Genomic DNA, 22,230 nt, shown 5'->3' with positions numbered 1-22,230 from the left:
TCCACCATCAGGGTGAATCACACGCAAGCTTACCAGTTGCCCACTCGGTTCGAGTTTCTGGCTACGGAAATAGCAGGATTGATTCACTCGTTTTCTTTTGATCTCGGGTAGCTGTTCCGGCCGCACGGAGGGGGCGAGATCTTGAGATCACTTACCCCGTTGTTTGCGAGCGTCTCGGGTGTTGCAAGGCTCCGCTCACCTTCAATCGGGGTTGGTATTTTGTGTGCGATTGTACCCCATCGTCGTATTGATGGCACGGTCTGTGTGGTTTAGTGCAGCAGTAGAGACCCTCCATCAGGCCACTCCGCGGTGCTCTCGTGATGGCGCGTTCTGGCTTTTTCGCGTACCTTTTCGTCGGCCCGTTTGATTCTGGAAGCCCGGGGACGATTCTTTTCCCAACGACTAGCCGCGATTGGGGATGGAGCGCACAACTCTTGGACTCTTGTCGTCGAGCATCTCGGTCTTTGAAGGCTGGAGCACGGCAACGCGTTGACTGATCTCAGCGTGGTCGTGTTGGCTCTTTGATGATGCCAGGAATGGCTGATTGGCAAGCGGCACTTATCGAGCTTCTTCTAGTTGGGCATCTCGAACATCGAGGTGTCGCGCGGACTATCTCGTGTTGTCAGAATGTGAGCTTTGGGGACAGGCTCGGATAGGGAAGTTACAGACCGTGTTGCAATCCGAACTCTGCACGAGCAGGTCGACCACGTGGGCACGATACGCCTTGATGGCAATCGTCCTTGCTTTCGTCCTCGCGTTCTGGGTTGTCATGCCGCCGCCCTTCTGCACTGTCCCATATCGTCAGTTATTCGCGCTCGGAGTATTCTCCGTAGTTGGTCTATAAGTTTCAGGGCTTCAGGCGCAATGTGATGCGCTGCCATCATATGCTCAAAAGAAACTTCCTTCGACTCTCATACACAACAGCCATGGACGGTGGAACTGCAGAAGACCTCTCGCTTCAGTTCGTACGTTGCGCCGCAGCTGGCTTTTCCACATTCTGGAGGTTGTTCCTGCAGCTTTCAAATGCTACGCACCCAACGCTGTAAGCTCTCTGTTTGACCACATCATTTGGAAGAGTGGAGGTCGAAGTCAAATGTTGCCATCGTCAGTGGGTAAACACGTGCAAGGTAGCGGTACGAAGATTTGTCGGAAATTTCCAAGCACGAGACTACTCTGTTTGTGAACACATCGGCCGGCCATATATTCAAGTTCATGTTAGTAACAATGACAACGACCTTGCTTGTGAAGTTCGTGTATGAGCTCCACTTACATGCGGGAAGAAGTCGGAGGCGCACCGCCACACGCCGATGTGGTCAAGCCACATGAGTCAAGACCTCGGCCCTGAACCCCAGACATGTCGCAGGACTCGTAGCCTCGATCAGAAACAGGATGACGGCGGCAGGTGAGACATTTGAAATATTGAATTGGAAGCCGCTCTGTGCTTACCAGCTTGCAGACCGGCGAATGGCACTGACTCTTGCACCTTTTGTATCGGCTCGTTTGCTTATTCTGCACATTTGAGGGATCCGTAATGCCTTACGTGGCGAGCTGGGTGGCCGAGCATTGGCGGCCCATGGTGACTTGCGCCGTTCACATTGGATGACCTGAACTTTAGGTTGGTACCTTGCCTCAGCTCGAGGGGTCGGCGGGATTTTGAGCCTGAAGCGGCAGACGACGATGGCTGACAGGCGGGTCTGTGGACGGGCGAAAACGGGCGTTGTCTGCTTTCGCAGCTCAACAAGTGACTCCTCTCTCGTGCGAAAGCTCCTTCGCGAAGAACAGAGCAATCACGACATCTGGCGTGCCTCGTTCACGGCCAAGAGGTGATGTCGGGAGAGGTGCGGATCCCTCTCCGGGTCACGATACCTATTTGCCTCAGATTGGTAAGGTAGGTTGGTGCTAATGAGCGGTTCCAGGCGGGGTGATGGTGGATGGCCCCACTATATCGGGTCGTAATGGTGCATTTGGAGCTGGCTTTCCCCTCCAAATGCCCCTGTCCGTTATCGATAAGAGGCGCGATGATGCCGGCCAAGTGGGCGGCCCAGTTGACAGTGACATTCCATTTGAACATGAGAGACGTAGCGGTGCAGGTTCTCCGCGTCAAAAGGGCTCAAATACCCATGGGCATGTCCTGCAGAGCGGAATGAAGGAGCATATCTGGCGACTTGACTTTTGGCAAAAGAACCCCGCCCCCACCACCCAAACCACATGGTAGGCGGCGGGCAGATGTAAGACTCATTTCGAGGCAGGAAGGGGCACCAAAAGGTAGGCGCAAGTCAGCGATGCTGGTCGGTGCATTATCTCGAGTGTCAAGTGTGCATTCGCATACATCTCCAGATGAAAAGAAGCGACCACGGCAAGCAAAGAAATGGAAGGCAGACAGTTCCATTTCCTTGTGGTAGCACCTGCCCGCGTATTCCGCCATAGCCTGCCTCTTTCCTTCCCTTTTGCCTGATCGTGCCGCCCTACTGGTCGCCTTTCCCTGGTCTTTGATGGTGCGCCTACATGTCTCTCCATGCCTATTTCTCTCCACACCTTCCCGTCCCTTCCAGTAATTGCGCATCTGCCACCTACCTACCTATCCATGTCCACATCCACCTTTGCAGGCGCCGACCACTGCACCTTCTTTCCACACATACATTTTCAGCTTCTCCGTCTGCTCTTGCCTCTCTTCTTCCTTCCACAACGCATCCTCTCCTTCCTGAAAAATAATAGGTTCTAGCGACCACTTTTCACCGCAAGACAAGCAGCCCAGCCCGGCCCAGGACGCTTTGACGGCGCCAACCCCTGCCCTGGTTAGTATCGAATACCTCACCTCTTATCTATGCTCCTACGTCCAGATAGCGGCATCCGCGTGACGTTTGGAAGTCACCGACACCTGCGCTCCGATAAACCGACCGCTCTCACATCTCATCCCATCCCTATCCCTTCCTCCCAAATCCCCACCCCGCCTACCTACCTAAAGCGACCTGATGGTCTACTGGCTGGCTGGGCTAACTAGGTACCGTAAGGCAGGCAACACGCAGCGCCGCCCCTCAGAATCTCGGTAAGGCAGGCAGCACCTACCTTGATTGACGACAACCCATTCACACGTTAAACCTAGGACAACTTCACTTCTCCAAAGCCACCCCAGAGTTAGTTAATTTCTCTTCTTTTCCTTCTCTACACATACTCAACGACGCTCGTCAAAGTTTTCAGCTTTCCAGACGTCCTTTTCGTCTAGAAACGCCCCCGACATTCGTGCTGCGTCAGCCCGTCCGTCACTTGACACCATCCACATCTCTCCCGCATTTACCCCTCCATCCTCCACCACCCCTACCACACAACTCCCACCGCGCACTCTCGCCGACTTCCAGACCTCACTATTACGAACGAACGCTCGACTTTTCGAGGCATGACGGGATACCAGTAAAACTGACTCTTTGCATCTTCGTTATGGAAGAGCAGCACGCCGGCGATCCCCTCCGAGACGTCGACACCACATCCGATCCTGCAAGCTCTACGACGCTGTCCTCCTCCGAGTTGACTCTGCGCTTCCCCCGCCCACAAGGCAACCGCCATCTAGCTAGCTGGATCTCTTCTAGCGAGCCCGACATCATGAACCCCTCCGACGCAACCGACGACGACCACTTGGCCGAGTCTTCCTTCGAGTTCATCAATACAGACGACGATCTTGAGAGCCAGGATGATAGAGGAACTGAGGTTGAGACTGAGGCTGAGTCTCTGAGCTCCTTCGACTACGCTCGACCTGATGATGTCCATAGTCTCGACGGCATCGAGCGTACCGATGACACTGCCAGTCGCTCTGACATGGATTCGGATAATGAGGACGATGCTGCCGAGGATCGATCAAGAGCTTCCTCGATTCAGTACGCGGAGCAGAGCCTCATGAATCCGTCTTCTCGGGTGCCTACGCCTCCCCTGGAGCGTCAGAGTATTTCCAGCGCCCCCAACACAGAGAACATCACCCACAACCATGTCACACACTATTTCCAAGAGCCGAACCCTCTTTGCTCTGTTTCTGTTATTCAGGTCATGGCTCAGTCATATCTGCTCAACAAGGGCCCTCTTCGGATCTTATATCAGGGCGACCCTTCGGCTAAGAACGACATCACTGACAAGCTCACCTCGGCCTTAGCGGCTTCTCCCTCGCCGCAAGAGGATGATATCACCGGCGATACATGTGATCCTTCCTCCAAGGACCTGCAGGTGAAGACCTGCACGGCCGCCATGGAAACGGTCTATCAGGGAGAGCAAGTTTACTCAATCACTGTCGACAATAACCGGACGTTCCATTCAGAGTTTGCCTCTGGCGGTGCCGTCATCACACCGCACTGGACCGTTCCCCATCTGGCCGTCTTCTTTGTCACGGAGAACGACGATGAGGCTGTTCGCCAGGCTCGCGCGGTAACTTGGGGGTTTGTGCAGCGACATGCAATTCCTCATGTGTTCATTTCGAGCACCGAGCTTTTTGAGGAGCAGCCCACCGAGGACTGGAGCGACAAGATCAACCAACACGGCCCCCATCGATGTGTGGAGTTCTCTGATCGAGATATTACCCCTGTCAGGCTGCCAATTGACCTCAAGTCTTTCAAAGAGATTGATGCCCGTCAGATGAACCGCAACCTTGCCTATCTGACTGGCCTCTACAAGACCGAGGATGAGCGTCAGACAGGAGCATGCTCCGAGCTCTACGCGCAATCACTGAAGCAGCTCCGCCGTGCTCGCCAGTATGTGGTCTCAAAGTCAGAAGACCTCGACCTCTGGTCAGTTGCGCAGTATTCCGGCCTTTCTGTCATCCTCATCACGGCCCTGCTCCTTGGCAACTGGCACCTGTCCGGCTCGTCCGCAACCGTACCGGCAGTTTCGACTTCTGCTGTCCCTACCCCTGTCGTGTCTCCTACTCCAGTGTCGGTATCCACTTCCACCATTACCATCAACCTCACCTCAACAACAACGATCAGAGTTCCGCAGGCAAAGACTTCGCAGGGGAGCACGGCTATTGCACCATTTGCTGAGCTTGCCGACTTCTTCGCTGACAAGTTCCCCGAGTCTCCAAAGAACTATGTCTGTTCAGCAGACAAGCACAGCCGCAACGAGATTCTGGTCAGGATTCCCTCGGGTACCAAGACTTCATGGCTTGCCAAGGATTCCATCAGCATCGATGTTCTCAAGGGCGAAAGATCCGTTAAGACCAAGTTCTCATCCACCGATGAGGGCATCATCATCGAGATCCCAAGGAAGGAAGCATATGGCGTAGTGACCGTCGCCGTCAATACCACACGGAAGCCCAAGGTCAACGAGACCTTCTTCGTTGACTTTGGCAAGTCAGCATTCGAGGAGTGCCTTGGCTTTGGAAAGTCCGTCGCTGCCGGCATTTACAGCGCTGCTCAGCGCGGCGCAGAGCAGGCTGCCACACTGGCATCCCTGAAGAACTCGGTTGTGGAGGACCTTAGAGAAGTGTCCGCCCGAATTGGCGAGGATGCCTCAAAGACTGCAAACTACCTCAAGACCTCATGGAACCCTGCATACTTGACTGAGAGCTGGCAGCAAGTTCGGGAGTCTCGCCAAGCGCAGGACACCCTGGATTGGGTAGACATCAAGCACAAACATGCCCAAATCCAGTCATGGCTCCTTTGGCTCAAGATTACTCACCAGACGGACAAGCACAACACCTATCTCGCCAAAGCCAAGAAGTACATGTCTGACAAGAAGGCTGCAGCTGAGACTGCCAGCAAAGAGCGCTTGGAAAGAGAGAATTTGGAAATGCGAGCGCGTCGGAAGAGGGAGCGTCTCGAGGCTAGATGTCAATCAGGCTTCTCCCGTTGGACGCAGCAATGCAAACAGCAGATCTAATTGATGGTTATGAGCATGAACATGGGATACCTAGGAACGCCGGCTAAGGACAGGACACGGGACGGAACGGACTGAACCGGAGTTATTGGCATGTTATTACCTCAGGGCCTGGATTATCTTTGCTTTATTCGGCCTGAAATGTTTATTATCACTTTCCGCTCTTACCTCCAAATATCCATCGCCAATGTGTCTGAAGCGCAGGTAGGTAGGCAGGCGGTTGCTGGGATTCATGAGAAGAGTGAGGTCGATAGAGTAGTGTACTAGCAGGCTTCTGCGAAATGGAACAGTTGAAAAAGTTTCAGAATGGCAAGAGGAGTGAAGTTTGTGAAGTTTCCTGTCGTCTCAACTTTGTCCCATGTGTCGATCAGTTGAAAAGCTCGCGTAGAAATCGGTTTTCGCTTGGTTGGTCGCAGAATGGCAGCACAAGTGTCATGATTTCTGTTTATCCGTGACTGGAACAAGGAAAGGATTCCATAAGAACAATGGCAGGCAGAAACCGTAGTAATCAACAGGCAGATTATTCCATTCAATAGTGCGGATAGGCCCGGCCGACGGTCGAGATAGCGTCGACATTCTCTCGTCGAATTCAAGGAGTCCCCGGTGGCGAAGAAAGCGGGCTTGCTGATTGGACGCGCAGTAGCAGCTTTGGGCTTTGGCTTAGGTAGGACCCCACTACGTAGGTCAGCACCGGGAAGTACACCCCGCGATGATTTTGCTGGTGGGGTACCTTGAAGCAGCAGGATGACAGGCGCCTGGGCACCTAAACAGCAAGGGCAGGCCCGCCCGACACCCCTCTTGTTGTTGACTTTTGAATGAGGGGCTGTCTTTCCTCATTTTGTTCAACCCACCCAACTTCACCATACCACTGAAGAAACAAATTCATCTTTTTGCTTCCCCCCTTTACCGCTTTGCTTGCTGCAGAACATACCGCTACTAGCCCTGGTAAGTTTGATGCCCTTAGCCCTGATCCCCTGCAGTTTGTATCCCTTGGGCTTGATGACGAGCCTGCGATGCTCCCGCTCTGAGTCAAGGAGGGGCAGACCGGCGCAGGTGAAGTTTTCATATGCTAATGTTTCCACCCCCGTCTACAGGCCCAAACATCGTCACCTCTCCCGCACATTATTTCTCCACGAACCGCCAGAATGTCTGCCGCCGAAGCTACCGAGCCCAAGACCGAGGAGACCAAGCCCACCGAGGTACGACGCCCCTTTGTCGCATGCGCGCCGATGATCGCTCGTCTCTGCTACAAGAGCTAAAGCTCACCGCCCCCCTTACCCCAACATGCGATGCGATTGCTCCCAGTCGTTCGCCGTCGACCTGCGATAACACTTGAATACTCCGGATGGCTAACACTCGGTTCGCGTCGCAGACCACTGGTGAGGCTGAGAAGCCCGTTACCTCCTCTTCCGTCTTTTCCATGTTCGGAGGTGGCGCCAAGAAGGAGAAGAAGGAGGATGAGGACCGCGGCGACAACTCCGGCAGCGCCAAGGCTCAGCGCGATGCCGCCGCTGCTGGGAAGGGCGAGGTACACCTGAACCCCATCTATGGCTTTCATTCGCTGCTCGAAACAACCTCATACTGACCTTTCTTCGTAGGAGGAGGAGGCTCCTGAGTCCGAGGATGTCCACTTCGAGCCCGTCATCAAGCTGACCGAGAAGGTTGAGACTGCCACCAACGAGGAGGCTGAGGAGCAGCTCTTCAAGATGCGCGCCAAGTTGTTCAAGTTCGTCAAGGAGACGACTGAGTGGAAGGAGCGTGGTACTGGTGATGTTCGTCTGTTGAAGCACAAGGAGAACGGCAAGACCCGTCTCGTCATGCGCCGTGACAAGACTCTCAAGGTCTGCGCCAACCACTACAGTGCGTTTCATCAACTACCTTTTTCTTCGATCGCAGCCGCTGACCCTTAGCAGTCGTCCCTGAGATGAAGCTTTCCCCCAACGTCGGCTCTGACCGCAGCTGGGTCTGGAACGCCGCCGCCGATGTCAGCGAGGGTGAGGCCGAGGCCGTCACCCTGGCCATTCGCTTTGCCAACTCTGAGAGTACGTCTATGATTTTCCGCCAGGTTTTGATACGGGATGCTGACCACGAAAAGACGCCAACCTTTTCAAGGACGCCTTCCTCAAGGCCCAGAAGGACAACGAGGAGCTTTTCAACAAGGCTGCTGAGGGCTCTGATGCCCCTGCCCCTGCCGTCGAGGAGTCTTAAAGAGACTTACTGATATCCCCATGATGCCTGCATGAAGACGAGGATGGAGAGTCGGTCTGTTTGGGCCATGAGCCCAAGGGGAGCGAACTGCCCACCACAAAAAGAATCACGATCCCCGCACCATTGTTTTTACACACCCCATGCGATAAGAGGCAGGCAGGATCATGAATAGTTGGAGAGTGCAACAAAACCTGCACCGAGTGGTGTTTGTTTTCAAGCAGTCGAGCGGTGGAAGAATAGCATCAAGGCTTAGGAAGAAGACATTACACAGCACAAATCAACAAAGAATCAAGTCCCTCCCCATTTGATTAGATGCGCTGGCAGTAAATAGACAGGCAAAATCATACCCCCTTCACCCCATTTTTGAGAGAGCTTTGTGCTTGCGTGTGTGGTGATGATCTGAGCACCTGGGCAAAGCAACCCTCCTGAAGCGGATGACATTGTGCAACATAGAAATCATCTGTGCTACAGCTGCTTTGTCTTTGATGGCATTCAAAAAGGATGTTGTATGAGCATTCAATTAAAGTCCTTGCTTCCCCGCAACACGGTTCACGGTCACGGTTCACGTTGCGCGGTGAGGATTCCAGCCAGCCACACACCCTGGGGGGTGCATGTGTGGCCCGAGCGTCGGCTCTCAGCCTTCCAGTTCCCAAACCTCCAAATCCCAATCTGGTGAACTTCACACACCCAACTCTGCCTCCCGCCGCACGTTCAAACCCCGCTCAAACACCACATACAGCTACAAGTACGATTAGCGCTTCGCCAGTTGCCCATAATGATTGTAGAGGTAAGAACAGCTGTTCTTCTAGCTTTGCCCTGTTGGCGCGTCTTGTCGCGAGTAGGCCCGACAGCATCATGATCAATCCCTATTCACTGCGCGGCACTCGACAGCTTGCGCTCCCTGCCACCCCCACGATGTTCCTCCTCCTAGTCCTTCCTTCCTCTACTATAATAGTCCCGTAGTCGATCCTGTACTCTTCCATCGCCAATTCCTTCTCTTCTGTCGCCACAAACTCTGCCTCCATCTGGGCAGCATCACAACCGCTGCCATGGCCCAGAAGAAGCTTAATGGCAGGAAGAAGGCGCCTTCCAAGGCCGCCGAAAGCCCGATTCTCACGACTAACTCGATGACACAGCGAAAAGTCAAGCTCGTCACCGAGCAAAACATCATGTAAGTCGCGCCCGAGAAGCTCCTTCCTTGCCGGTACGAGTTGGAAAGCTAACATCGAGTTTGCCCTATAGCGACAAGCCCTCTCCGGTCGAGGATTTCCCCATGCGAAAATGGAATATCGTTCTGTACGTCATCGGCGAGGACGGCGAGGACCACCCGGCCGACTGCTTCCAGAAGGTCGTCTACAACCTTCACCCTTCGTTCGAGAACCCAACACAGAGTACGTGGCAACCCGACGCGTTTGCGCGTTCCCTACATCTCAGCAATCTCGCTGACCCTGCTTTCTTCCAGCCTTCAACAAGGCCCCTTTCAAGTGCGAGAACGAAGGATGGGGTGAATTCGACATGACGATCGATTGTTACATCACGGAGAAGTCCAAGCAGTCCATCCAGCACGACCTGAACTTCGCCAAGAACCGCTACGAGGCCGTACACACCGTCTCCTTCAAGAACCCATCTCAGGCGCTTCAGCAGATCCTGCGCGAGACGGGTCCTCTCCCGTCGGACGACGATCGCCTGAAGAAGAAGGGCGGTGCTGGCAAGAAGGGCAGCCAGAAGTACGACTACGAGAAGATCGCACAGGCTCTCGAGAAGCTTGAGGAGGACGACTTGCTCCGCGTCATCCAGATTATTAACGACAACAAGACCGCGGACACATACATCAAGAGCGATGTTGATGGTGAGCTTATGCCTGCTTCCCCTACTACGAATCTCATGGCTGGTCAGTTTTCCTTGCGTTGGAGATTGGGCGTGCCGCGGATTCGGCTTTTTCTACATAGTGTGACGCGAGACCCGTGGACTGACGTTGATTCTAGCGGGCGAGTTTTCGATTGACTTGTACACCATGTCGGACTCGATGACCAAGCAGCTTTGGGATTACCTGGTACGTCGCTCACTCGTCCGCATACCTTAGACGGGATTCAGGCTTTTGTTGGAATGATTCCTCGAGTGTATGGATGGTCTTGGTGGCATGCGACACCGCGCTTGCGGCAAGTGATTGGACAAGGAGGAAGAAAAAATTGTGATGGGTAAAGAAGAACTGGCCGCTGACCGCGACGTTGTGCCCGTAACACAGAGCAAGAAGGGCCTCGTCAGCTAGATACCCCGCTCGCCGTCACTCACCGATTTCCTACCCACGCGGGCTCAGTTCACCGATTAATCGAAGGCGTATGAGTCGATCGATTCGGGCGATGGGAAGAGATGGTGTGGATGTGGGCAATAGCCTTTTTTGTCATTTTTTCTCCTTCTCTTTCCCCTCACGCTATCCCAATGGCATTTGGCTGGGCGTTTTCGGCTTTTCAATGCTTCTGTTGGTCTGCTTTTGTTTTTCTCCGCGCCTGATCTTCTGTTTTGTTTGTGTGTATGCCCACCCCTAAAAAGTATCCGCGGGTCTCGAGTTGCATGCGAAAAATGGTATTGCTCTTGTATTTGGTGGGAAAGGGAGACGAAGCTACGAACGTGAGCAACGATGGTCTATGGGCTAGATTTGTTCGTGATTTCCCCTAGTCGATGGAGGATCCAGCCTGTCCTCAGTGTAATCATATTGAGTTGTTGCCGCGTGCTCTCGTAACCAGTCGTTGACCGTTGATATCTGCCTGTTCCTTGTGACACGCTGAGCCACTCGTTCTTCGGATGGGGCTGTTTCCTCGTGTGACGATTCCAGCGCTACGGATCGACTGGCTGCTTGAGACACTTTCGCGCCATACCGTTTTGCGGTTCCTCGGTATTGACGCTGTGGGCTTCGCGCCGAACGAGGCTTCAAGGATAGATAAGGGACGTCTTTGGTTTAATACATACGGCAACGCGATAAGTCGGGTGGCAGTCGGAATCTTCTTTGCGTGATAGCCAGCGCGAAGCTTCGTACGACGGTGTTGAGGGAGCTGCTGCTCATCTGGTAGACCATTAGAATTGCGTACCCCACTTATCTCTGTTAGGCGTCTCTGCTCGTTCCAGTGTATTCTTTCCTCTTTCATATTGTCAAAGGACGGCATGCGTCTCAATCAAGAAATGGTTAGTTGACACGGCCAGCAAGGCCGAAACATGCCCGCGCATGGTCCCGAAGCATGATCTAATGGCATGCGCCAGATCTCAGAATGGATGTATTGGAGATGATTTTGTCTCATGGAGATTAAGTTAATCTCAGGTATCGGTGTATTTATATCTGGTAGATGATGAAGGAGCTCGATCGTGTGTGGGTTGATCGGCACTTGGCGCAATGTCAAGTCGAGAGCTCTGCGAAGCAGAAGCCACAGCGTCAACCAATTCGTGGTCCCGGTAGGAAGACCTGGGTCGTCCTTCAGGCATTCACAGCTCTAGGGGAACTAGACTATTTAATGCATTAGCAGCTGCGCTTCTTCATTCAGGAAATTAGATCGCCATGTCTAGAGTGGTACCGCTCCCAACAAATGTCGCGAGATTGGGTGCTCCGATGCTATCTTGCATCAGAGAAACAGACTCTCTGGCACTGGTACACGTAGTTCCAAAAGTTGAATTTGCTCACTTCTGGAGCGCTTCTTCGTCGTTTCCTTGGCAGTATTGTCTACGTGTATTCGGCGCGATAGGACACAGTCCAGATGAACTCTGGAGTCTTCCAACTGCTGGTGGTAGAACCGACCATCTACGTCAGGAATGTTAATGAAGTTCGAACGCACCGTCCCCAGACCATTGGCTAGTCCTAAGATAACGACAAGTACGATTAATATAGAATGGTTAGTCTTGCTACGATCCATGAACCGGTGAGCTCAAGCGCCCCGTAAACCCTTCCCGCAGCTGCACGGTAAGTCAGACGTACTTCGAGGGCCCTGCTTTCATCAGGCGGGTTTAAAGTGAAAGTCCAGGAGAGACCAAGGTTGGAGGATACGAGGACAAGATGGTTCTGTGTGTAGATTGGGGAGCGAAGGATCTTCGCAAAGTCGGCCTACCAGTGACAGTCTCTTCCATGTAACATAAGTCGAAATTCGCTGTGTCGTGAGTCTCAGAACCCTAGAACCCTCACCATCCTTGGTAATTGCCAGACGCTTATTCAACCTAAGATCTCTTGGGTGTTTTTTTTTACACTTGAATAGAGCTCTGAGAACGAGCGAAATGCCTGGTTTGACAGCGGTGGCATCCTACATAATTATACGAGCGCCTCTCCTCTTGATGGGCGAGAACCTAGAAATGAATGACCAGGCTCATTGCGACACCAGTTCTTTCCTATTGTGTGCTTGGGATGTTATGTCCGAGACCTTTGGTGAAGTTTTTATAACTCCAAGGCAGCAACATAGTCTGAGTTAGCTTCGACCACATGTCTGTTTTCGGAACCCGACCATCACCCCCATGATATCTGGTATAGATTGAAATCGGACTCCTCAACTAGAAAATCTGTCCAAGAATTAGAAAGAGACTCAAGGGCTGTGATGAGCTGCAGTTTCTCTTGCCCATGTTTGAGACGGGTGAAACGTGTCGGTTGTATTGAGGCATTGAACAAAGTCACACCTTCAACCGGTCTTCGCCGTCCACCATTCTTCTAGTCTTTCCTGAAAGTGTTCGGTTTATTTTCTGATTTTCTCATCATTATCATGGAAAGTATGACTCGAAGTTGCTGAAATAATCAACATACCTCCTTGGTAGTGTTGGAACGCTCCCTGATGGTAACGTCTGTCTGCGAAAACGACAGACTGAAGTCGCGCACATATCCCATCTGGCAGTCGAATGAGCTCGCGTTTCTTCAAGGTGATGTTTATAGTGCTCAAGATCTGTCGATTTCAGGATTGACAATCAATTTTGTCACTGTGTCCCCCAGGTATAAGAGCATTTCCCCTCGGCTAGAAGAGGGGCATCAGAAACAATGATGTGCAACTTGTGACTTCGTCGCGTGAAATTGTCAAACAATGTCTTCTTCACACTCGAATCTCAGCTTGAGATAGTTGGAAGAACAAGCTCGTGCGATCTCGCGACAGGACGCTGTCAATCGTCATCGTCGTTCTCGCCTGTGTATACTAGCGCTGCACACTTGTAAGTGCTGCACGATCTACGGTTTCAACCCATGAACATATCCTGCCATTTGTCTCTTCGGAAGTGTCTAGTTTGTCTAGAATAGACTGGCAGTCATCATTGGGCTGTTGCCATCAGAGTGGGCATCTTCAGAAGCAGCTGGTACTTATAACTTTACGTGTTGTGGCATATTTCTGAACTCTTCAAATAATACTCTCCTATTTTGTTCGCTTTTGGATTTCTATAAGAGAGTCGGCTTTGCGACGACGCCGCAACTCGGAACAACACTGATAACATGGACAACCTGTCTCGACCTGTGCTTTTGTCTCGTCCCTCTGTTACTTTCCAAGTATTTGTCCGAAGAAATGAGTTTCAGCTTGATTAAAAACTGAACTAGTATGGGTATGCGCGCGTATGGACAGTTTCTGACATCACAAGTGTTTCTCTCCGTACTCGGCCTCTGGCGCGGGGGAAAGTATAACGAGGAAGTCGGCTTCTATTGAAGAAAAGGTCCTGTTTGATCGTCAGTGCCGGCGCAGTATTTATATTTGCGAAATGCAGCATTGACTGTGACATGGTCTGAGAATCGCAATCTCAATGCATAGAAAGTGGGCAGAACCGTCAAGACAAGAGACACCCATTGCCCACGCATAAACTCTTATGCCAATCCGAAGCGGTCCAAATAAAAAGGCGACAGGCTCCCAGTCAAACGAAACCCTCAGCACAATGAACGAAACGCTGTCTCCGGAGGTCTCAAACCCTCAGAGAACCCCCCAATCGCGTCCAGCTGTCCAGAATACCAACGCCTCCCGCAGTCGTCCTGACAGCCGCCCCAATATCTACGGGTCCATCGCCGTCTCTCGCCTCCGTTGTATCCTGCTTACGAAGAAAGATTATACAACGGTGTTTCCACATATGCTTCGACTGTCGTTGACTGCCGGTGATGCCCAAACACTGGAAGCGTCATGTGGAATTGCGTCTCGCCTTACATGGTCAGATATTCAACCGAGTACTTGGGAGCACTCACGTTCCGCTGGGACATTATACAAAGTCAAGATAATGTATAAAATCAAGGTCTTTTCGAATGTCCGAGGCGAATGTGCAGTCCATGGATGATGGCAACACTCTTCGACCGTATCCATGCTCATCTCCTACGGTTGGAGTCAAAGAACATAAGTGCTACCAAGCTATCTCACCAGATCAGCGTAAGCAATTCGGACGCGCATAGACCACTTGCGTTCCAAGCTTGCTATCTGAACTAGCGATCCGTTCATTCCTTGGAACGATAATAACTCAAGGGCGACAATCGCAGTGATTGACTTGGCATCACCTCAGCCGCCACTCTCCACCATCTCTATCTCCAGCGTATCCGGAGAGCATAAATGCATTTCGTCCATGTCCGAAAAGGTCATAACTTTGTAGTGTTGGGAACAGAGCACGTCCTATCCTCTTTGCCATTGACACCAAGTCTCGACGACAATCAAGCCTGAAGTTTTATTGCTGGTTTGGTCTTCGACATCCCCTCCTGCTTTTTTACTAACGACAGGTTCTCTGAAGGACGCCCATGTCCGAGGTCTATCAAAACGGCTTTGTTTCCCGTCAAGAGAAAATTCTGCAAAAATAGACTTGTCTGCACCCGGGTGTCGTTCTTAGAGCCAGGAGAATGCCCTCAGGCTGGGAAGACTTCGCTCCAGTCCAGCTGCTTCGATTTATGTGCTCCATCGAGTTGTTTAGTCCCAACCATGAACCCCCAAATGCCCGCCGTCATTTCTGTTTTCCTCTTCAGTCTGCGATGTATTCAACTTGGAGTATTCGACACGTATTTCGCTTCAGACTGCTCAGGAACGAATCTCAGGGATCTCGGGTGAAAGGGCAGGTAGGTCATGGGAGTTGGCTACCATTGTTTGCTGCTCCTAGACCGCGGAGCCCAATAGGCATGGGAAGACCCCGGTATTGTTTGGTGAACAAGACGGAACTGGGCGTGTACTGGCTTGCATTTATAGTAACGACAGACATACAACAACATGCTTTTACATGCCTGATGAACCAACCTTCCCTTCCGCCGCCACCGATGACGCCCAAATCCAGTATCAGCTTGACCGTTATGGCCATGGTGTGTCCAGCTTCCGCGTCATCACTGAAAGCAATATCTCGCTACCCACAAGCAAACGTGCTAGCTCCAAATCACATTACATGGCATCACATCAAGATCGAAAGCCAAGTCAGATATAAGCATCTTGATAGCCCCCACGGAGGCCAGCCTGTTCCAAGTCCCATCCTCCCCCTTTGACGGGGAAACATGGTAGTATCTTCTAGTATGTACATTTCAGAATTCTCCAACACAGGCGTGCGTAATCTGTGGGTATTAACGCGCCGAAAAAATGAGGCCGTCTTTCTCTTTCCCCTCCGGTCTGTATCTGCATCGCCTCCCCCAATTTTTTCTACATCTCTTAAAGAAAAGAAGGAAAAAAGCAAGAAGCCATATCTCTCTCGCATATGAAAAGCCGGATTTGAGCTCTGTTGGATAGGCATTTCCAAACAAGCCAAAGCGCGTCTCCAAATGCTTCTCTCTCTCCAACCTGAACGGTCCCCTTGCGGGGTGGTATCATTTCCTGACTGAAACGAAGTGCAAAAAAGTGCGATACTGAAGAAAAGGAAGAAAAAAACGCAAGTAATACGTGTAGTGGGCGTCGGGCCATGCGACATGCAATTAGTGCCCTGTAAGTTAGGGAAGAGGTGTGTCGGAGGCGTAGTCGGGTAGTCCAGCTGCCAGCACGGTCTTGGGTGCTGGCTGGCATGGTGGTGTCGGTAATAAGTGACGAGGCGAGAGCAATGCATGTCGAGCCTGAGGTCGTCGTAAGGCGAGAGGGTGAAGAAGGGATGTGGACAAAGAAAAGCGGCGGGTTGGCGTGATTGGTGATTTTGGTGAGAATGGAAGTGTGTGGGTATAGTAGAATGGGTTGATGAAGAAGTTGGTGTCTGTAGGAAAGATCCCAAGTCATGGCAGCTTACTGGCCAAAGGAGCTGTGGCTCTGATGCGCGTCCTGGAGAACTGGGAAGGGTCAGCTCATTATCTTCGACATGGGAGTGATGGCAACTTACTGTGCAGGACATTCAACTGTCCGGCGCGATCTTCGCACGCAACCTGCAGGCCGGAGCCCTCAACGAAGTCAAGGACAACACTGTTGGGCAGCTCTTGCAGCTCGACATCGGGGATATAAGGCGTGCGGAACTCGGAGAGATGGTATCTCTTGATGCCGACACCAGTAGAAGGCCTGTCCTTGGCGGCGGTGGAAGCAGAGCCAGCGACGGCGTTAAGGATCAGAAAGCCCTGGGAGTCTAGGCAAAGGCTGCGACGCTTCCAGAGCAGGTTGTCGGGGAACTGGACGTTGACATCGCCCATGAAGGCCTCAAGGGTGGGCTGCTGGAGGCGGGTGACCTCAAGCGTGTCCTCCTCCTGCACGGTGGGGGAGATGGCAGTGGGAGTCATTGTCTTACTACGACCCGCGCTGCTGAGCGAGGAGGACAGGCGGCGCATGAATCGGCTGGCACGGCTCTTCTTCTTGTCGCTGGTAGTAGACTTGCTGTCGTCGCCGGAGCCGCTGCCCTCGGTGAACATGGAAGGCGACATGGCTCCGCTGGCGAGGTTCTCCTTGCTAATGGAGGAGCGACGGCTGCTGATAGACAGACGACGGGTGAAACCTCCGGAGTTCTGGTGAGTGGAAGGGGGCCTCGTAGGGGACTTGGACGGAGACATGGGAGGAGGAGCGCTGAGGACCTCGGCGGACGGCGAAGTAACGGATTTGCGGCGGTCCTTGATGAAATCCTTCATGATGCTGAGGGAGGAACGGCGAGGGGGCTCATCCAACTCTGCGGGGTCGATGGACTGGGAGCGGCGCTTTTCCTTAGAAAGTCTCCTCTCCTGAATCGTCTCCTTGGAAACCTCAACCTTCGCCAGCTCGGGCGGGGGCATAGGAGGCTCGGGCTCGGCCTTCTGGTGATCGACGACCAACGGAGACTCCCTAAGCTCAAGGCGGCCGAACTCAGAAGGATCCTTAGGCGGCTCCGGGACCCTGCCTACTTGGCTGGGATCGCGGATGATCCGTGCCGTGACAGAGATAGATTCAGGCCGTCCTCTGGGCGGCTGTGCGCCGGGGACCTCGAACATTGAAAGCCTGTTGGCCATAGATCCGGATCTCCCACGGGTTTTGGCACTTTCGGGGGATGAATCTCTTGTGTCCTCCATAATTGATGAAGGCGCTGGACTGGGCACCCTGAGAGAGTTTGTGCGTTCCATGACCGATGGTGATCGAGAAGGAGGCTCTCTGACGCTTCCCCTCTTGACGGAGAAGAATGCAGAAGACGGTCTCGGTGACTTTGAGTCGGCGGTCTCCACGACGCCAGGTGCGTTCGCAGAGAGCTTCTCCAAGGCCTTGATCCGCTGAGAGATGCTAGACCCAATCTTGCCAGGTTGCTTGGGAGCGAGGTTCTGATTTTGCTGCTGCGTGATCTTGTGCAGAAAAGCGGCGCCAGAAGAGATGGATCTCCTGTTCTGGTCCTGGGCCGCCACATCAGCAGGGGTGAGAAGGTTGCCGCGTATGGGGTTCGAGATGGTGCGTACGACACCACGAGAGGTGGGCCTGCTGGCGGGCTGTGGAGGACTGGGGAAAACTGGTGTGATGGGTGACTTCGAGACGGTTACCGGCTGGGCGTGCTCGACGGTAGCAGAGTCGAGTTCATTCATGAGATCCTCGTCGTCGGAGATGTTGCCGTCATCCTTCTTCTCAGACTCGTCGAGATCAGTGCGGATGGGGTCGACGAGAGAGTGCCGCTTCTCAGCCTCGGCTGACTGGACGTCATTCTCGCCATGCTCCTCCGCAGTGGCCTGAAGAGGCTCCTCAGGAACCTCTTCCGGTGACACGATCATGGGAACCTCGGTCGCAGCAGCTCTTAGGTCTTGTGTCGAGAACTTGGATCTGGGAACCCTCAGGCTCGGGGATTGAGGTGACAGCGGTGACTTTGGCGTCTCTTCCTTTGGCGGAGAGGCGGTCTGAATCTCCTGCTTCACGTCCTCCTTGGGCGATTGCTTCGGCGAGGAAGCCTTCTCTTGCGTTGGGCTCGTGGAGAACTTGGAGACGGGCAACGTGAGGGGAGCCTTGGGCACCTCGACCTCGATCTTCTTTGGTTCGGGCTGAAGTTCAGCTTCAACCTGCTCAGATGCAGGCTGGACCTCGGACTTCTCAGTCTCTGGCACCTCCTCGGGAAGCTGCTCCTCAACCTGGGCGACCTCCGGGGTCTGCTCAACAACGGGCGTATCTTGTTTCTCGGGCTCGGCCGCCTCCACCTGCTCGACAGGCTTCACTTCGTTATCGGTCGGGAGTGATCGCTCAGGCTCCCTTGATTCAGGGACATCGGTCTCGGGCTGGGTATCTTCGATGGCGGCGGTCTCGGGTTCTTCAACCAGCTCGGGCAGGGGCTCGATTGGTTTGGGGGTCTCGTCCGCGACGGCTTCGTCATCAACCGGCTCTGCTTCAGGCTCTTGGAGATCCTCCTCCGTCTCCTTCACCGTCTCGTCAGTAGACTCGGATAGCGATGACGCCTTGGTCGAGTGGTCAGGCTCGGAGGAAGCAATGATGGGAGAGGCAGGATGCGAGTCGCTCTGGGTGATTTCAGAAGCGACGTCGGTGTGAACAGATACGGAGGACGCGTCGACAACGATGCCGGAGTCCGCCTTGGAAACTGAGAGTCGTCTCTCTCCTTCGCCCTCGCCGCCGTCGGCCTCGGTAGCAAGGGTCTGCTCGGCTAGCTCCTCGACGTGTTCAGTAGGCTCCGCCTTGTCTTCTTCAGTGACGTTTTCCTCGGTCGGGGCAGAGTCGACGTCGACATCGACGTCGGCGACAGGAACAGAAGTGGGTTGGATGCTGAGTTTCTTCTTCTTTTCCCGCAGTTTCATAGCCTTCATCAGACGCGCCTTTTCGGGCGTCATAGTCTGCTTGGTAGCAGCGGCGGCGGTGGTGAGGGCCGGCATGGCTGATTTAATTGAGGCGCCCGAGCTTGTGGTGGGTCGGGCTCCTGGTCCCGAGCTCGTGTGTGGTCTAACGGGTTCGTCAACCTGGGAAATGGGATCCCCGTCGGGTAGGGGTGTTGCGGTGGCGGCCAAGGAGATTTCGGTTGTTTCGTCAAGGTGGGTTGCTTCGGAAGGGTCCAGAGTATTTTCCTTGGTCTTTCCCTTTTTGGCGCCCTTGGAGAATAACTTGAAGCCGGACGGTAATTGCGAAATTGGTCTAAAAGCTGCCCCCACAGCTGCGGTGCGCGGATGGCCGGCGACGTCGAGTGAAGGCCGCGGTGCAAGCTTAACTCTGGGTTTGCCGAATGTGCTGGTGTACGAGGACGAGCTGTACAGTTCGGGCCGTGAGGACTGTGATGACATGCGCCGGCCTTCGTCGATTGATTTTGTGGGGGAGGACGGTCTGGCTCCGACAAATTCTGGCGGCTCCAGGGTCTCGGAGAACTTGCTTTCCTCGGGCAAGTTTGCCAGGTCCGTATTCAACTTCACCGGCGAATCTTCTGGGATTGGTGACTTCGGTGCCTCGGCGGTCTCTTCTCCGGGGGTTTCCGGCAGACCGTCACCGACTGATCTTCTTTTGCTAGCTCTCTGTTCTTCCTCTTCTTCCTCCGCGATTTCCATCAACCGTCTCCGTCGCAGGGAGCTTGTAGAGGACGAAGTCGAGCCAGATGCAGCGTGCAGGGAGCACGCGGCGGATAGCTTGGTGTCCTTGAGCTCCTTCGCGGTAGCAATCGAAAAGGTCGTGTTATACGGTGCAAAACGCTCGCATACGGCGTTGAAGTGAACAGTCACACGCGCTACAAGTAGTCAGAAGACAGGCCGAGTCAGCTTCCTCTCCCTAGAAAATAGAAGGCGCCATCCGGCAACGTAATGCGCCGCTGTGCAGACGCTCAGAGACAAGAGGCAGAACCTACCTTGAACAAGTCGAGAGCAATCTTCGGGAAGATATTTAATGATTACGTTCCGACGCCTGTACCTCAGAAAGCCAAACAAGGGTGAGTGGTCCTCGTTCTCGTCTTCGTACTGAGCTATGTTGTTCCGGATCTCCACGATGCCACCGTTCCCGCGACCGAGTAGTTCGACATCATCGCGACTCGCATACTTGAGGAGAAACCTATGTTTGGCGCAACAGTTTTAGCCTACGTAGAACTACGCGCGCGTGACAATGGGACGGAGGAAAGACACGGGACCACGGTTATCCACGAGGAGAGGCACCATCGGCGCGCAGCACGTTGCGCGATGCGCCAAGTCGCGGTGTTCCCCAGCATACGAAGGGAGATTTCAACTTGTGGTTCTGTCTATGATGGTGGGGAAGGCGGGAGGAAAGACTGGAAAGGGAGGGGAGGGGATCATCATACCATCCTCCGGGTTCCGCAACGGCGGCGTCGTGGGCCTCCTTGACCTTGGGGTCGTCCAGGCCATTGAGTGACATCCTCCCTTCGGTGGCCTCGCCGGCCTACGGTAATGCGCGGTGGGCTTCGGATCGGAGGGGTTCGTTCGTGGGCAGTCGGCGGTGGATTGCGCGGCCGGTGAAGGGTTTCGCGACCGGAAGTGAGGAGCTGAGGGAGCTGGGCCGGTGAACCCCAGGGGACGAGAGCGCAGCGCAACGCAGGGCGAGCTCGGGGTGTGGATTCTGGATTCTGGACTTCTCTGCTGGGAGGAAGAACAAAAAAGTGGTTCGGAAGGGGGTCGTCGTCGCTTAGCAAAGGCAGACCTGACCGATGGCGGTTGCGATTTTCAGGGGTAAGGCTGAGAAGGAGGGCGATTGCAGGCGCGGCAGAAGCAGCGGCAAAGGCGGCGGCAACATGTAGGACAGGCCAAGGAGCATGGGCGAGCCGCACATGGGCACAAACCTGAGCTCTGTGAAGCACAAAATGTGAAGACACAGAGAGGTGTTTGTGTGGTCCTGGCCTGGTCGTTTCTTTTTTGGCGACGAGGGGTTGAGAAGAGGGATTTGGTCGGTCTCTTTTTTTTCGGGGGGTAGGAGAGGGTTGCGGCAGACAGACAGAGAGCCGGTGTGGAGGCCGAATCCGACTTGGAGGGAAGGGGGGTCTGATCTTGGACCGGTCTAGCTGGAATGCCGTGCTGGGTGTGGGAGAGGCTGGTCGTGTTTGTCAATGCCGGACCTCGGGGGGTGTGGCAGGAAGAGTGCGGTTGACGCGCGGGATGGGGATGTGATGGACCTGCGTTGCGCAGATGGCACGCACGCAGGGTTGGAGCGCGTGCTGCGGGTGCTGTGCTGTGCTGGACAGAGAAGAGAACGGGAGGGATAGAACGAGATATCCTCCAGACGGCTAGTGTATGTATCTGTCTGTCTATCCGCGCAGCTATGAATAGTGCTGCTGGAGAGCGGATAACACAATTGGATGTACACAGCTAGGCCCAGGTAAGATGGGTAGGAAGAGAAGAGAGAAGTGAATGGTAAATTACGGCTCCAATGACAGACAGGGCTGCGACAGAGCACTAAGGAAGCAAAGAGTAAAGAAGAAATTGGATCCGTCAGCGACTAAACTAGGCAAAAGGTACTCTGAAGGGGGAAGAGAGCCATCAAGGGCCCAAAACGAAGGGGAGAGAAGAGAATAAAGAAGGACGGTATGGTGAGGTAAGGTACGTCAATGTAGTAATGTCAAGGGGGCGTTGTCCAACGCAGACAGGATGAGACGAGGGAATGAGGTGGCTGCTGCTGTACCTCGCGACGCAGAGTTGGGCAGTGGCAGGAGAGAAAAAAAAAGAGAGAAAGAGCGAGGGGGAAAAAGAGCTGTCAACGGACACAGGTTGGGATAGCTCCAACACGGCAAGGTAGCAACGCGCACAGTTAGCGATTAAGGATTAGTGGTGAGTGACACTGAGGGAGACGAAAAAGATGGCAAAATGTCACTCTCCAATTTCATGTCCGCCCATCGACGCCCACCTCGCCGTGTTGGTCCTCGGCGGGTGGTCCTCTTGCTGCCCGCTCC

General features: G+C 53.8%; 4 protein-coding genes across 4 annotated transcripts; 3 read left to right on the top strand and 1 right to left on the bottom strand.

The window, feature by feature from the left end:
- Positions 1–3,435: 3,435 nt before the first annotated feature.
- On the top strand, positions 3,436–5,856 carry COL26b_004776 (uncharacterized protein; the record flags this gene model as incomplete). Its single annotated transcript, XM_053177643.1, has 1 exon — positions 3,436–5,856. One exon carries the CDS (start codon positions 3,436–3,438, stop codon positions 5,854–5,856), a length of 2,421 nt encoding a protein of 806 aa, XP_053038355.1.
- A 1,142-nt stretch (positions 5,857–6,998) lies between these two features.
- On the top strand, positions 6,999–8,061 carry SBP1 (single stranded nucleic acid binding protein; the record flags this gene model as incomplete). Its single annotated transcript, XM_053177642.1, has 5 exons — positions 6,999–7,052; positions 7,226–7,381; positions 7,452–7,713; positions 7,767–7,895; positions 7,949–8,061. The coding sequence occupies 5 exons, from the start codon at positions 6,999–7,001 to the stop codon at positions 8,059–8,061; spliced, it is 714 nt and encodes a 237-aa protein (XP_053038354.1).
- A 1,049-nt stretch (positions 8,062–9,110) lies between these two features.
- On the top strand, positions 9,111–10,330 carry COL26b_004774 (uncharacterized protein; the record flags this gene model as incomplete). Its single annotated transcript, XM_053177641.1, has 5 exons — positions 9,111–9,232; positions 9,304–9,452; positions 9,524–9,952; positions 10,047–10,114; positions 10,307–10,330. The coding sequence occupies 5 exons, from the start codon at positions 9,111–9,113 to the stop codon at positions 10,328–10,330; spliced, it is 792 nt and encodes a 263-aa protein (XP_053038353.1).
- A 5,884-nt stretch (positions 10,331–16,214) lies between these two features.
- Positions 16,215–20,705, bottom strand: COL26b_004773 (uncharacterized protein; the record flags this gene model as incomplete). The annotated part of the gene is made up of 4 exons (XM_053177640.1): positions 16,215–16,258; positions 16,309–20,070; positions 20,188–20,387; positions 20,632–20,705. 4 exons carry the CDS (start codon positions 20,703–20,705, stop codon positions 16,215–16,217), a joined length of 4,080 nt encoding a protein of 1,359 aa, XP_053038352.1.
- Positions 20,706–22,230: the final 1,525 nt, after the last annotated feature.

Source organism: Colletotrichum chrysophilum (assembly GCF_026319265.1).
Source record: "Colletotrichum chrysophilum strain AFK26 chromosome Unknown scaffold_30, whole genome shotgun sequence".
NCBI lineage: Eukaryota > Fungi > Ascomycota > Sordariomycetes > Glomerellales > Glomerellaceae > Colletotrichum > Colletotrichum chrysophilum.
This window is presented reverse-complemented; position numbering and strand designations above follow the sequence as displayed.